At 35.7% G+C, this 14292-nt stretch overlaps 1 protein-coding gene across 3 annotated transcripts; it reads left to right on the forward strand.

The window, feature by feature from the left end:
* Positions 1 to 344: 344 nt before the first annotated feature.
* Positions 345 to 12292, forward strand: tlx2 (T cell leukemia homeobox 2). Of its 3 annotated transcripts, XM_051127851.1 has the most exons (5): positions 345 to 1346; positions 8114 to 8351; positions 10868 to 10912; positions 11040 to 11220; positions 11679 to 12292. In XM_051127851.1, exons 1-5 carry the CDS (start codon positions 866 to 868, stop codon positions 11688 to 11690), a joined length of 957 nt encoding a protein of 318 aa, XP_050983808.1. In that variant the 5' UTR covers positions 345 to 865; the 3' UTR covers positions 11691 to 12292. The 3 variants fall into 3 exon arrangements, with proteins under 3 accessions (XP_050983808.1, XP_050983807.1, XP_050983809.1); XM_051127850.1 differs by having other exon boundaries at positions 11040 to 12292; XM_051127852.1 differs by lacking the exon at positions 10868 to 10912 and having other exon boundaries at positions 11040 to 12292.
* Positions 12293 to 14292: the final 2000 nt, after the last annotated feature.

Below are 14292 nucleotides of genomic sequence, written 5' to 3' on the forward strand. Positions count from 1 at the left end.
TTTTATTTTCTCCAAAATATTAATGTTTTTAAAACGCACACACACACACACACAAAGCTTCACTGCTTATTCTTATACATAAAAGAAAATCCAGAATAATTAACGATTATTTAAAACTACTTATGTCAACATTTTTTTTTTTTTTAATAATTCCACTACATCGCTCTGTATTCTAGAAACATGAAACATTTTATTTTTCAACGGGAGCTACAACACAACAGCCCTGGTGAAAAACAGAAGCGGGTTCTTTAAGAGAGGGGTGCGGGCGCGAGGCATTGTCTCCACAGAAGTGCGCAAGAGCCAATGGAGAAGCGAGTGACAGAGTTTGGGCAGAAGGGGTTTGTCTCACCTGCTCGAAATCACTTCAAGAGGAGCGTGAACAGGACATTTTCAGCTCACGACAATTAATATGCACGTATCGGACAGTTAACACTTCACTTTAGATAACAGTGATGAGCTGAAGTCTGGGCCGTGCGCCTTTCTGAGGTACAGCACCACTCCAGAAACGCGTCAGGTTTGTTTGCTACAACTTGGCAACTCATCACTTCGGGATTTTAACAGCAAGCGCGGAGCCCTTTCTACTGTCGAGCTGCTTTTTAGCCATCATCATGGAACTGAAAAAGAGCCAGACGCAATGCAAGAAAGTGTTGGATAATGCTGAATTATGCGTGAAGGAGTCAATGTGATTTCTGTTTTTCTGTATGGCAGCGATTTAAGATTGCATGGGCTCTGAGCACTTCAAGGAAGAATATTTGTTTGTTAAAAATAAATTCTGTACCTTTGGGAATAAATCGTGTTGCGTTGAAGTTTTAGGAATTAAACATCGCAACCTTCCAAGCTGTGCGTAACAGAAAGAACCGCGACGATGGAGCACACGGGGATCGAAGAGGTGAACCAGACCCACCAGCAGCACGAACCCATCAGCTTTGGAATAGACCAGATTCTCAATGGCTCGGACCAGCCGAGTAGCTGCATGCTGCCGAGCCGAACCGGCGACCCGGACTACGCGCTCGCACCGAACGTCTATGCCAACGGCTATAACAGCGTGTACAATCCGGCCTGTTCGATGGCTGCGGGACTGGCAGGTTCCTACAACGTAAACATGAACATGAATGTGAGCATGAATATGAACGTTAACGTGAACTCAGGGAACGCAGGTGGTGTTATCCGCGTCCCGGCCCACAGACCCATGCCACCCGCACCTCACCCGCCGACTTCTGCCCATCCACCGGGCATCGGTGCAGGGATACCCACCGTGCCCACGGTACCCAGCATGGGCAGCCCAGCAAGCTTTACGTTCCCCTGGATGGAGAGCAGCAGAAGATTTGCAAAAGATCGGCTGACCGGTAAGACTTGAAAATATTGACAGCACTGCCAAAAGTGGGCAGCTTTACAGGCTTGCTTATGTTTGAAAAACGGGTATAATTATGACCAACATCAACAAAGACGGACGATTCAGGTCAACGTTATCTGCTAACAATGAGAAAATTGGTTCATTAGCTCGGAACGGGATTTTTTTTTTTTTTTTTTTTTTTTTTTTTACACAAAGAGATTTTAATAAAAAGCTGATTAAACGTAAATTGATTTTCTATAAATTAAAATCTATAAATTAAAAACAACATTCTACATACATCATAGCAGAATACATTTCATAATGAATTTTGCTAAACAAACTTACAAAAATAAATACATAAAAATAAATAAATAAATAAATAAACTGCTACGGCATTTTTGTATCGAAATTACTTGCACTCTTACTTTTTGAAATAGAAAAGTAAGTCTCAAGATTGCAAGAATAAATTTTATTCTTTTTTTAAAAAGTTATTTTATTTCTACTGAAATATTTTTGACTCTGTGCCGTTTCTTAAAGAAATAGTATTTTTTTTGGTACTACGGTCTTTTACATTTACATTTATTTAGGAGAAGTTTTTAACCAAAGCAACTTACAAATAAGGAATACAATAAGCGATTCATTTTACAACTGAAATGTATCATTCACGTTTAAATGCAGTAATATAATAATTTTGTATATGAAAAAATATTTAATAGGCCTATATAATTTTTACGATTATAATTTTTTGTTGTTGTTGTTGTTGTTTTTTAAAGCCAAATGAGTTTTATTCTAAAATAAATGTTTTTGTTTTAGTCTAGAGGGTTATATTTTATTGCCATTATTAGGTGTTTATATTTAAGTTGACGTTTTTCCTTTCCTTTTCTCTGCTTAAAAAAACCTGATGTCTAACATGTCTACATTGTGCTTGAATTAACATCGGAAATCCTTAAAACACTCGACAAGCTTTACCCCTCGAAACATCTGAAAATTGAGGAGTAACACTAGACAGTCTTTTAAACCAGAACAATAATTCATTTCTGAGAGAGGCCATGATGTTGCATTGAACTCAGGCGCACAGTAGAGCTAACATCATCTCGGCCTGTGGATATTATACGGCGTGTATTGCTCATAAAAACACAGTGGCTTTCAAAATCACAGTTTCTTGTGGAATGGTTTTATGACACCAAGTCACGTCTGTATTCTTGAGCTACTGTCTCTCTGGGCCTTTAGGACAAATGAATTATGATACAGTGGTTGCAGGGAGCTAAATGTTGTCACAGCCAGTAGTGATGCGTAATGGCATGTTGACAAATCGTTTTAATCTACGCAAAACGTAATACCAATAGAGATCCAACAGAGGACGATTTTGGATACCAATTCCAAGTGGGATCAAAAAAAAAAAAAAAAAAAAAAAGCATGCGTTTCTAAAATAATAGCCTGGCCTGTCCATGACTACAGAAAATGAAACAACTATAATATGTTATTATATGAATGCTCTTTTAATATATACGTTTTAGTGTATATTTTATTAAATAAATTCCAAATAATGAATAAGAAAATATATGCATGCATCACATTATTTGCGTCTCGCCTGTAGCCGTAACATCCTCCTCCGTTTTCCATTCGGGCAGTTCGCGTCTTCAAATGACGTCACTCATAGTGAGATGAAAATGAAGAAGAATTATGGATTTCTGCGCATTAAATATTCAGAATTCCGCTCTATTCTCATTAATTATTCAAATGAGAGAATGATATGTCAACTGCAAAAGCTCTTTTGTAAATATGCTTATCAATTTTACTCATAGTCACTTTGGGCCACTCGTTTATTATATTTTATCTCTTCCGTGCCTCTGAATGGCGCTGGATCCAAGGTAAGGCAAAACATATTTCAGATTTTTAAACGAAATTATATGTATGTTTAATACTGTACATTTAAGTATAAACATTATAAAAAATAAATATATCCACAAATATAAAGAACATTAATTAAACCGACGTAAAAATAATCTGAATTTGCATCAAACACCTCTAAGACTGTCTTTTCAATTTCCTGATATTTATATTAAATTATTATAGCATTACAATCTATAAAAGTACTGTAAGCATTATAATTAATTTTCCTGCCTCTCTGCCTCTCTCCCAGTAATCGAAAGGAACCAGAGCCACTTATTAGGCATAATGCACAAGTCACGATGCCTGTCTGAAATAGGTTTCTCTTTTTCCAACTATTTTCTCTGTCAGCTTGAATTGCATGTCTGCATTTCACCACAAGTGTCACGGCGCGTATAGGTGCACGGACAGGCCTGAGACTCGATATGCACTGCAGTCCGGACATATCATGCCAGATTGGGAGGCGATGAAAGGCTATACCACATGTTTTTTTGTTAATTGACTCCTTGGCAGTTTGCAAGTTTATAAAAATCCAGAAATGCATAAACAGATCAGCCGCCCTCCAGTCAATAAACACAGGTGCCCCGGTGATGATAACGGCCTTTATGCACGGCTTTTCTGTTCTGTTCAACAGCACTGCTATGTATATATATATATATATATATATATATATATATATATATATATATATAATTCTGGAATTAAAATTAATATTATAAATGACCATTTTCAAATACCAGAATTGGCACTGACACTAGAAAAACGCAATTCAAACAGTCTGTATTTGTTTCGGCGCTTGCTCTAGAAGACTCAGTCGCTTGCACTGATTCGTATAACAGTATATTCATCAATAGGTAAATTTATTTGTATTACGGCTGCTGGTGGGGGCTGTTGGGTCCAGCTGCATCACAACAAGGGGCAGGTGATGGTCGTAATCTGATATCACTGGCCTTGGAGAAATTGGAAAATGAAATTGCATGTGGATGCCCCTCTATCTGAAATGACAATAATGATCTTTCCCACCCATAAATACAAATGATTATGAAACTGAGACGAGGCGGTGTAGCCATGGTGACAGTGTCTGAAGGGAGGACGAGCCTCTCGAGCGGACGGTTTATGGCTTTTCCTGACAATTATTTTATTTTATTCGATATTTCAATTCCCAGCATGAGGGGAAATTTAAAGGCACATTCTGTTTTGCCTCAGTGCGCGTAAATAGCGACAAATGCCCATGTTATATTTCAATATCGCGCTTTGAATCCATTACATGTATATTTATTAGATTTCTACAAAGGTAATATGCGCAATGGGAAAGGCAGGCGCTGTCGCATGAAGGTGATATCACGTATAACTGATTTTATTACTGGCCGCATATTCTCTAAGGCAAGCTTTGATTTTTTGATGTGCTCACCATAAATTTTATTACACAGACTTATCATTTAGAATTCCCTCCGCTGTCGAGACTGAATACGGGGATTGTTTTTGTTTCCATTTGACCCACATATGTATCTGCGGAGGTGTGTTTCTGGGAAATGTGTTATTAGTTCGTTCTGCAATCTGCACACCTGACTTATAGTAACAAAGAAAGAAAGGTGTGATCACGTCGAAAAAAAAAATTCACCGTAACTACGGAGGCGTAAACTAAGTGTATCATTTAATATATATTTTAAATAGACAAATGAATTAATTACTCTTTAGAATTTCGATGTCAAACGTTTTAGAATCATTACCCTTGTGCTTAAGTGATGATGACGCGTGCCGCCTGTCACTCAAGATCAGGGCTTTAATTAAAAGCAATCAAATCTAATTACGCAAAGGAATGAAGAGTCTATGCGCTTAATCCAATCAGAAGCCTTTTTACTTGCTTGTCTAATAAAATCTGACAAATAAACTAATGATCTCTGCATTAGATCAAAATAAAATATCTAAATAAATAAAATCATGACACTTTTTTTTTTCAAACTTTCAGTTACAACGATAAAATAAAGTTGCATCTCTGAGGTTGTCCAAAACAGATTCAATGTCAGGCTGACCTCATGTCAGACCTGGAGGAATCCCAGCGTGACTAGTGTGAACTGTTGAGAAGTTCTTCTGAGGGCCACCGACGAATCTTGAATTACACAAAGACGTGAATGAATGTAGTTGAGTAGCCAAGAACAGACATTTACAGATCTCCAACATGGTATTATCATGAACTCCAACCTGCCAAACAGAAAACTGGCTCTCTGTCTTCACACATGACTAGCCAACCATTGCAAAACCCAAGTTCATCGACAAAAACACACTGAGCGAAGGTCACTCTATTGGTATACTCAATTTAAAACAGGTTTTTACACAGTTAAGTGTCCAGCGTTTTCCAGTTATTTTCTTGTTCTGGTCCATTTCCTTAATTTCATTTTCTCATTTTAAAATGGTCAAACTACTGAAGATATTGTATAAATTATGCAATATAATATTTTGCTAATTTCTCTGTTTTACATTTTATTTTCAACAAAATTACATCTGTTTAATACACAGGAAAAACATTATTTTTTTAATTTATAGTTTTGCAGAACATATTAGGCACAAATCATATGTTATTAGTATATAATAACATAGCGATAAATTAACAGACATTTATATTCAGGATGTAACTACCATATGTGAGGGGCACAGTTCATATTAGTGGCTGACACATGAGTTTTTCCAGTGATTGATTCTTATATTACATTTGGTCCTCTTAATTTTGCATGTGTACATACTTATTTGTATTCACCAAATAGTGATGACAGTTTGCCACAAACTGCTAATTAACTGTGAATTAACACCACTGTGCACAATAAATAGCAAAGGGTGACATGTGCTTAATTTATGAAGTCTTCTGTTTCATTCAGGTGCACAAACACTGTCCTGCCTAACACATTAGGACAGCAAACACTGTCACCAAAATATCATGATGGTTAGACTCCTAACCACCATTAAGAGGCCTTGACTGGATTCCAGTATGTTACCCTTTAGTTGAAAGGTTTCGCCATGTCTATGAATCGTTTGTGGGCTGGATAAGGACTCCAAAACATTGTTTCGGAAATATAGTTTTACAAAACACAAGTTGATACAGTCCTCATATACTCTTAGCAAAGCTATTTGCTTTAATCCTTATGTACTTTTAAAGTCACATAGTGTCAAGGCAGGCTCACATGCATCTAGAGGTGCCAAAGCGTTCACATCAGTTATTCACAGCTGCTTCTACAAAGAAAGAAAGGGGGACGAAAAAACAGGAAGGAGGGGAAAGGTGAAAGAAATTCAAAAAGATACAAAGAATTCTGAATGCAACAATCAAGACCTCTGTTGTAAAACCATGAATAATGGATAAACAATACAGAAGGGCTGAATGAGAAATGAGTATGAGTTCAACTGCTGCTAGCACTTTGTGTGATATAAACCTGAAATGCAATTTGTCCATGTATGTGCTGAGGTTAAGGGTGATGGACATCACCCTTTTTTAGGCTTAAAATATACCCTCAATAACAAAATTCGTGTTTGACTGAGGTAATAGCAAACGAACACTTTGTTCTGTTCAGGAATACGAATCACAAATACAAATCACAAAAAACATCCCACTTTATACTATTGCCTTAACTACTGTGTACTTGCATAGCCTAAATAAATAAGTACAATGCACTTATTGTGTTCATATTGTATTGCAAAACACTTTTGCCGCTATTGAGGTGGAATACGGGTAAGGTTAAGGACAGGTTTGGTGGCATGGGTAGGTAAATGGTGGGTTAAGGTGTAAAGGATAGGTCAACAGTATAACTATAATATGTAATTATAAAAATTAATTAAAGATGTAGTTACATGCAGGTATTTTTTGCAAATATAAGTACAAATGTACATGTAAAAACATGCATGTACACAATAAGTGCATTGTATTAAATAATTATTTTAAAAGTAATTACATAGTAGTTAAGGCCACCTAATATAAAAAGAGACCCTTTAGTGTATTGTTTAAAACATATTTCAAGTTCTAAATGTGCGTCGAAATATCCCGCATCAATACTATTCATTTTGATGATTTTATTTATCAAATCAAATACATATGTGACCCTGGACCACAAAACCAGTCATAAGTGTACATTTTTCGAAATTGAGATTTATACATCATACGAAAGCTGAATAGATAAGCTTTCCGTTGATGTATGGTTTGTTAGGAAAGGACAATATTTGTTCGAGATGCAACTATTTGAAAATCTGGAATCTGAGGGTGCCAAAAAAAAAAAAAAAAAAAAAAAAAAAAAAAAAAAAAAAAAATCAAAAGACAATCGCCTTTAAACTTGTCCAAATGAAGTTCATAGCAATGTATATTAGTAATCAAAAACTACGTTTTGGTATATTTACGGTAGGAAATTTACAAAATATCTTTATGGAACATGATCTTTACTTAATATCCTAATGATTTTTGGCATAAAAGAAAAATCGATATATTTAACCCATCCGATGTATTTTTGGCTATTGCTACAAATATACCCGTGCAACATAAGACTGGTTTTGTGGTCCATGGTCACATATTCCAAAATATACACATGCATACCCTCGCATCAGAAATAACCCTCATGGAGTTGTTTGTTTCTGCCCTAATGACCAAGAATTTACTTTAACTGTTACTACAGTCTACCTGATGCCAAAAGTACAAGACATTGGAAATGAAATCTTTGCAATAACGTTCATTTTTTCAGAAATCGTCATGTGTAGCCTATATAAAATGATTTTGATATAAATTTCCGAATTATGTCATTCTATTTAAAGCATTATTTAATGGCTCTTCGTGAATGTTATGCCTATTATTTTCAGTGTTACTGAATGCAAATATTTTTCACCCACACTCACGCCTAAATCCTGTTTTTTTTTCAGCTGCTCTTTCACCATTCTCCGTGACACGGCGGATCGGTCATCCGTACCAGAACCGAACTCCACCGAAACGGAAAAAGCCCCGCACGTCGTTCAGCCGCGTACAGATCTGTGAGCTGGAGAAACGCTTCCACCGGCAGAAGTATCTGGCGTCCGCGGAGCGCGCCACGCTCGCCAAGGCCTTGAAGATGACAGACGCTCAGGTCAAAACCTGGTTTCAAAACAGAAGAACAAAATGGAGGTGAGTAAAAATACATACGATTTAAAATGTATGATTTTTAAACCCGACCTCGCGGTCAAGAATCGACAACAATAGCTATATAGGCCTATATATAAGCTATATTAATTAGACTATCTAAATTACATTTGAATCCAGTGCTTTCAAATGATTTTTTGTTGCCAATACCTGATTAGATATATTTCCCAATAGCAGCTTATTTAGTCAGAAATGAGCGTAAGTGAAGAGGGCATTTAGGGCCTAGTGGAAAAACACTAGTGTAAATTGCAGAGGTTTGCGTTTTATTGTTTATTTATTTTACATTGGACACCAATTGCCTTGACCAAGCATAAACGTTCAAGCTCTTAAAAGGCTCTGTGGAAACTTGCTGGCCATGCAGTACTGAACCTATACTTCTGAATAATTGAGAGCATGTCCATCCTTTCTCCATAATCTACTCAACCTTTTGCTGTTGGCTCTTTTGGAGCAAATAAGTGCCCAATCTAATTAAGAGCAGGCTTACTTACCTTTGGTTTTACCAACAGGCTGCAATAGGCAGAGGAGAGCTGGCCGAAGGTGATTTATTTATAATGAAGCTGAGTCATGGCCTTTAACAAATAAAAATTTATTATGGTTGTTTCAGTATGCCTACTCATCAATATTTATGGAGCTCAACTTAATTCAGCAATTATCTGTATCTGCTGAAAGCTGCTGGGAAACATTCATTAGCGCGGTCACTTGCTTTCAGATGGCCTCTTAGGAATGAAATTCTGGTAAATCTTACCTCACGGCTGGACACCAACCAAACTATCGGTAGCAACACGAATCAATTTACTTCAAAATGAATTCAAATGTCATGAATGCATGAAATCATGCAGTCTAATGACTTCATCCTCCATGACAAAATCCGTCCACCATGAGGGTCCAAATCGTTGCTCCATACCTGCCGCCCGACCTCCATTAGCCACACGTCACAGCTAAATGCATCACAGTAATGTGATTGCACTTGGCTCATTTGATCACAGGCTTGTTACCCGTACGATCGACACACAAATACATCCTTCATTCTCAAAACGTCTCCAGACTACAGTCGAATATTATACATCACAAAACCTGGAGTGAAATGCAGCACTCATTTGTTTCTAGCCGTTTCTGTTTGCACAGTGATCACTGAACCATTTATCATTTTGGTAACACTACAATAAGATACTAAGAATGTTCATTCTGAACCAAGAATGAACAATACTTCCACAGCATTTAGTAATATATGTAGTTAGTATTAATTTATTAATGTAGTTAGTATTAATTTCAGCATTTACTAATGCATGATTAAAATCACAAGTATTTTTTGCAACAATAAAAGTTTTTTTTTTTTTTTTAAAGAAAAATAGCATTTTAATGTATTTAATCTGTATAAAGAAAAGTCTATTTTTTCCCCTTTTCCATGGTTGGAAGGCACAGCTAGGAAGAAAATGAATCATTTTGATTAATTAGGTGATTTTATTTATATTATTTATATTTTTAGTATATTTTTTGAGATGCTTATTAGGTTAATTTGTAATTTAAATGCAAATATGTCAGGTTTTTCTCGAAATAAATTAAATAATTACCAATTACCACATTTAAAATAATGGTAAAACTTTACAATAAGGTGTCATGTGTTAACATTAGTTAATGCACTGAACTAACATGAACTAATAATGAACAACTGTATTTTTATGAACTAATATTAACAAAGATCAATAAATACGGTAATAAATGTCGTTCAATGTTTATGTTAGTAAATACATTAACTAATGTTAACCAATGACACCTTATTGTAAAGTGTTATCATAATTTTAAATGTGATAAAATAACAAAACAGGGCATTACAAGTAATTTGCAGTTCAAATGTAATTTAATTTATTAAAAAATAAAAAAGAAGACATATTTGCATTTAAATGACAAATTACCCTAATAAGCATCTCATAAAAATGCTTTTTTTTCTCTAAAATACTGCAAAAAATAAGTAAACAAAATCAATAAAATAAAATAAAATCAACTAATTAATCGAAATGATTCATTTTCTTCCTAGTTGTGCCTTCCAACCATGGAAAAGGGGTAAAGTTAGACTTTTCTTTATTCAAATGTAATAAACTTTTGGTGAATGTGATGTTAAAATGACAGTTCACCCCAAAAATCTGTCTTTATGCAGTTTTTTTTTCTCCATGCAATGGAAAACACAAAGACAAATGACATGAGGTTGAGTAAATGATGGTAAAATTTTCATTTTTGCTAATGCAGCTGGTAGAAGGATTAATCATATTTGATCTATCAAAGTGCATATGAGTTCCCCGTACCAATAAACTAGCTATTCAAAACTATTCATTGTTTTGTCATGTACTGTTAGATAATAATATTCACACCTTTACGCCGACAGCTCCAATAGGCTTCTCATGTGTACATCCAAGGCATTATTAAACGTACAGAACCATTAACATTCACGTGTTTCATTCAAACTGACTTTACTCATAACGCACACATTGTTATTTTTTACAAAGGCACGGCGTCTCTTTTGTGTATGCGGAGAGCTCAGATCTCCCAAGGTAATTAAAACCAGCCTAGGACCTGCACCAGATAAACACGTTAGTTGACATAATCCGCTTTTGTATTTGAAAAGGGTCTCTGTCACTGCACATCATGTTGACTTCAATCATACGTCTCTGATGACAGGAGGCAGACCGCCGAGGAGAGAGAGGCTGAGCGACAGCAAGCCAACCGTCTGATGCTGCAGCTCCAACAGGAGGCCTTTCAGAAGACCCTGAGTCAGCCGCTCCAACAAGACCCTCTCTGCCTACACAACTCCTCGCTTTACGCCCTGCAGAACTTACAGCCTTGGGCGGAAGACAACAAGGTGACGTCCGTCACCTCAGTCGCATCTGTGGTCTGACCCACAACTCTCATGTGAGCTAGTTAATTGAGACAGGATTTTATAAGACGCCAATTAGAATTTAGCCGGATCTCTGACATTCTCACGTGGACGAGCATCTGTACGAAGCCGTATGGTTTTTTTGTGAGATGGTAGAAGAGATCTAGCTGTGCTAAAACATCTTTTCCACTCATATGTGGAAAGATTGCGATAAAAGCCAGTAGAAAGACAGATTAAACCGAACTGTATTTTTGTGTATTTGTTTATCGTTTTTCACAAACATGCATATTTAAGTCTCGGCATGGAACAAAACCTAATGTATTTCCAGTTAAAGTGGAATCACAACAAACACAAGCACACCAAGTTCACATTTTCATTCCCACCTGAATCTGACTGGTCATTTGCTCGTCCCTTACGCTACATTCTCGTTCCTCTTTCTTCAGCTACCCATCTAAGAGAGGGAGGGGCTTTGTCCTTTCCAACCCCAAACCGCAAAGCTGTCTGATGAATTTCACCCATCAAGACGGCTGTTTGTCTACGTGCCATTTGGCATCAAGGAGACTGACTCAACCCCAGACTCGTTCATTCTTGTTCTTTTTATTTGTGTTTTGTTTGTTTTTTTCCTTTGGACTTTGTAAGATGTGTTTGTGATGCATGTTCTCTACATTTCCTGTATGAAGAGATGGACTAAAAACTTAGTTCTGTAAAGCTGGAGTCTTTCCTAAAACGCACTTTGGAAGCAATTATGGAGGCTCTCTCTGGATTCTTCATGACGTGACGTTTAAAGGTGTTTTATATTAAAAAGAATTGTGACTTCTAAGACTTCTGTTTGATCCTCTGCAAAATTAATTTGTACTACACTCTTAAAAATGGGCATTGATGGTTCCATAAAGAACCTTTAACACCCATGGAATCCTTCTATTGCACAGCAGGGTTCTTTATAGTGGAAAACGGTTCTTTTATTCACTGAAAGGTTCTTTGGGGAACCAAAAATGGTTCTTCTTTGGTACTGCTGTGAAAACACCCTGCTGGAAATTTTAGAAGAGTGTAAACTCATGCAATTTGAGCCAATGTTGCCATACTGGTCTGATTGGGATTCTAAAACGGAACGTTTTGATAGTTCCACTCCCTTTTTCGGTGGAAAATACTTAAACAACAAATGGCTTATTTTAACAATGATAAAAAAAAAAAAACTACCTATATGAGTTGTATTACCTATATTTATCCCAAATCATCATTCATTGTCAGCTTGTAAAAACCTGCTGGTGAGAACCTGCGAGTACAGTTTGTATACAAAAACAAGTCCTTGACATGTATTTTGAAAGCATTCATCACCCATGTCCACCCAGACACCGTAGGGGCGTAAACAACTGATGGGATCTCTGTGAGCCAAGACAGCAGTCAAAACAGCAGTTTCCTCATTGGTTACCACAGTAGAGTGATATTCACGTAACGGTGGGAGGGGACGTGGAATCATAGCAGTTTTATTCGAAGTAAATGAGCCTTTACATTCTGTTCTACACACGACTGCATCTCCCAGGAAATGCTAAAGCACTAAACTGATTATGGCGCTCTACAGCCTGTGGCTTACAGAAAAGAACCAGCAGTTGCACAAACCACAGACTGGGAACGCAGCTGGAAAACAAGCATCTTTCAGCGCAAACAATAATTCTGCTGGATTCGTGTGATTGGCCTGTTTTGAAATTCATTATGCGTAATCATTTTCAAGTTTGCTCTCGGGCAAGCGAATTAAACGTATTAAAATCTTGCAAAGCGTTTCTGAAATTCATGAAGACATTCAAGTGAAACATTTTTATAGATTTTTTGATAAAATGTTGTTTCAGGTAACCTAAAAATGCATTTTGTGTTGTGACGTCTAAATGAGTAAACTAGTTTTGTTGAAGCTAAAAATAAAATTTAATATGATTGAATGAATCTGACCAAATCAAAGTCAGATGAAGTAGAAGTAGCATCTTTATTTAACCTTCTAGTAATATATACTTTTTGGGTGGATTTAAAAAAAAAAAAAAAATAAAAAATCAGTAAATACACATTAAAATGATAGAAAGTAACTGTAAAGACATTTAGAATGTTACAAAATATTTCTGTTTTTAAATAAATACTGATTGAACTTCCTATTCATAAAGTAAAATAAAATAAAAAATCCCAAAAAATTCACAGTTTCAACAAAAATATTAAGCAGTAAAACTGTTTTCCACATTGATGATAACAAGAATCAGTAACACTTTACAATAACCCTTTAACTGTTCCCCTTGCCTTAGTTTACTTCATCATATTACAAATACATCCTAATTTAATCATAACAAACTACATCGTTGGAAAGGTCTAAGACTCCTAAATAGATATTTTACCATATTTTTGTGTTACAAATTATGTAGGAAAAGTAAAAGATGAATATATGTCAAGAGTGCAACTTAAAAAAATCTACATCATAACATGAGTTCTGACCTTTGTCACAGAAGACTTTCTTCGTTGCTTTTTTACTCACGCTTTAGAAATCATAAGAAATTATATATCAACTGAAAGCTTAAAATCTCAAAATTCATCCTTTGAAAGGCATTTTAAAATCAGACATTGCATTACGACGGAAAATGTACATCAAAATCATATTACAAAATATTTTCATTCATGAATTCTAAAAATTCTATAAAAAGTCGGGATAGTGCATTTTTATGTCTGTGTTCAAACATAGGAGTGACAGTTAAAGGGATAAGGTTTATCAGTTAACTACTTTAGTTAACTAAGAATGAACAATACTTCTACAGGATTTATCAATCGTAGTTAATTTCAGCATTTACCAATGCATTATTAAAATCAAAAGTTGTGCTTGTTAACATTAGTTAATGCACTGTGAATTAACATGAACTAACAATGGAAGACTGTATTTTCATTAACTAACATGAACAAAGATTAATAAATACTGTAATAAAATTATTATTCATTGTTTATTCATATTAGTTAATACATTAACTAATGGAACCTTACTGTAAAGTGTTACCTAAGAATCATTATTAATAATTGATAACTGATAATAGT

Source organism: Labeo rohita, chromosome 14 (assembly GCF_022985175.1).
Source record: "Labeo rohita strain BAU-BD-2019 chromosome 14, IGBB_LRoh.1.0, whole genome shotgun sequence".
In the NCBI taxonomy this organism is placed as follows: Eukaryota; Metazoa; Chordata; class Actinopteri; order Cypriniformes; family Cyprinidae; genus Labeo; species Labeo rohita.

Excerpts from the sequence above, each read along its gene's own strand:
- tlx2 (XM_051127850.1), top strand. The coding sequence starts at position 866 with ATGGAGCACACGGGGATCGAAGAGGTGAACCAGACCCACCAGCAGCAC. Across the intron at positions 1,347-8,113 it reads TGCAAAAGATCGGCTGACCG|CTGCTCTTTCACCATTCTCC; the intron begins GTAAGACTTGAA and ends TTTTTTTTTCAG. Across the intron at positions 8,352-10,867 it reads AACAGAAGAACAAAATGGAG|GCACGGCGTCTCTTTTGTGT; the intron begins GTGAGTAAAAAT and ends TTTTTTACAAAG.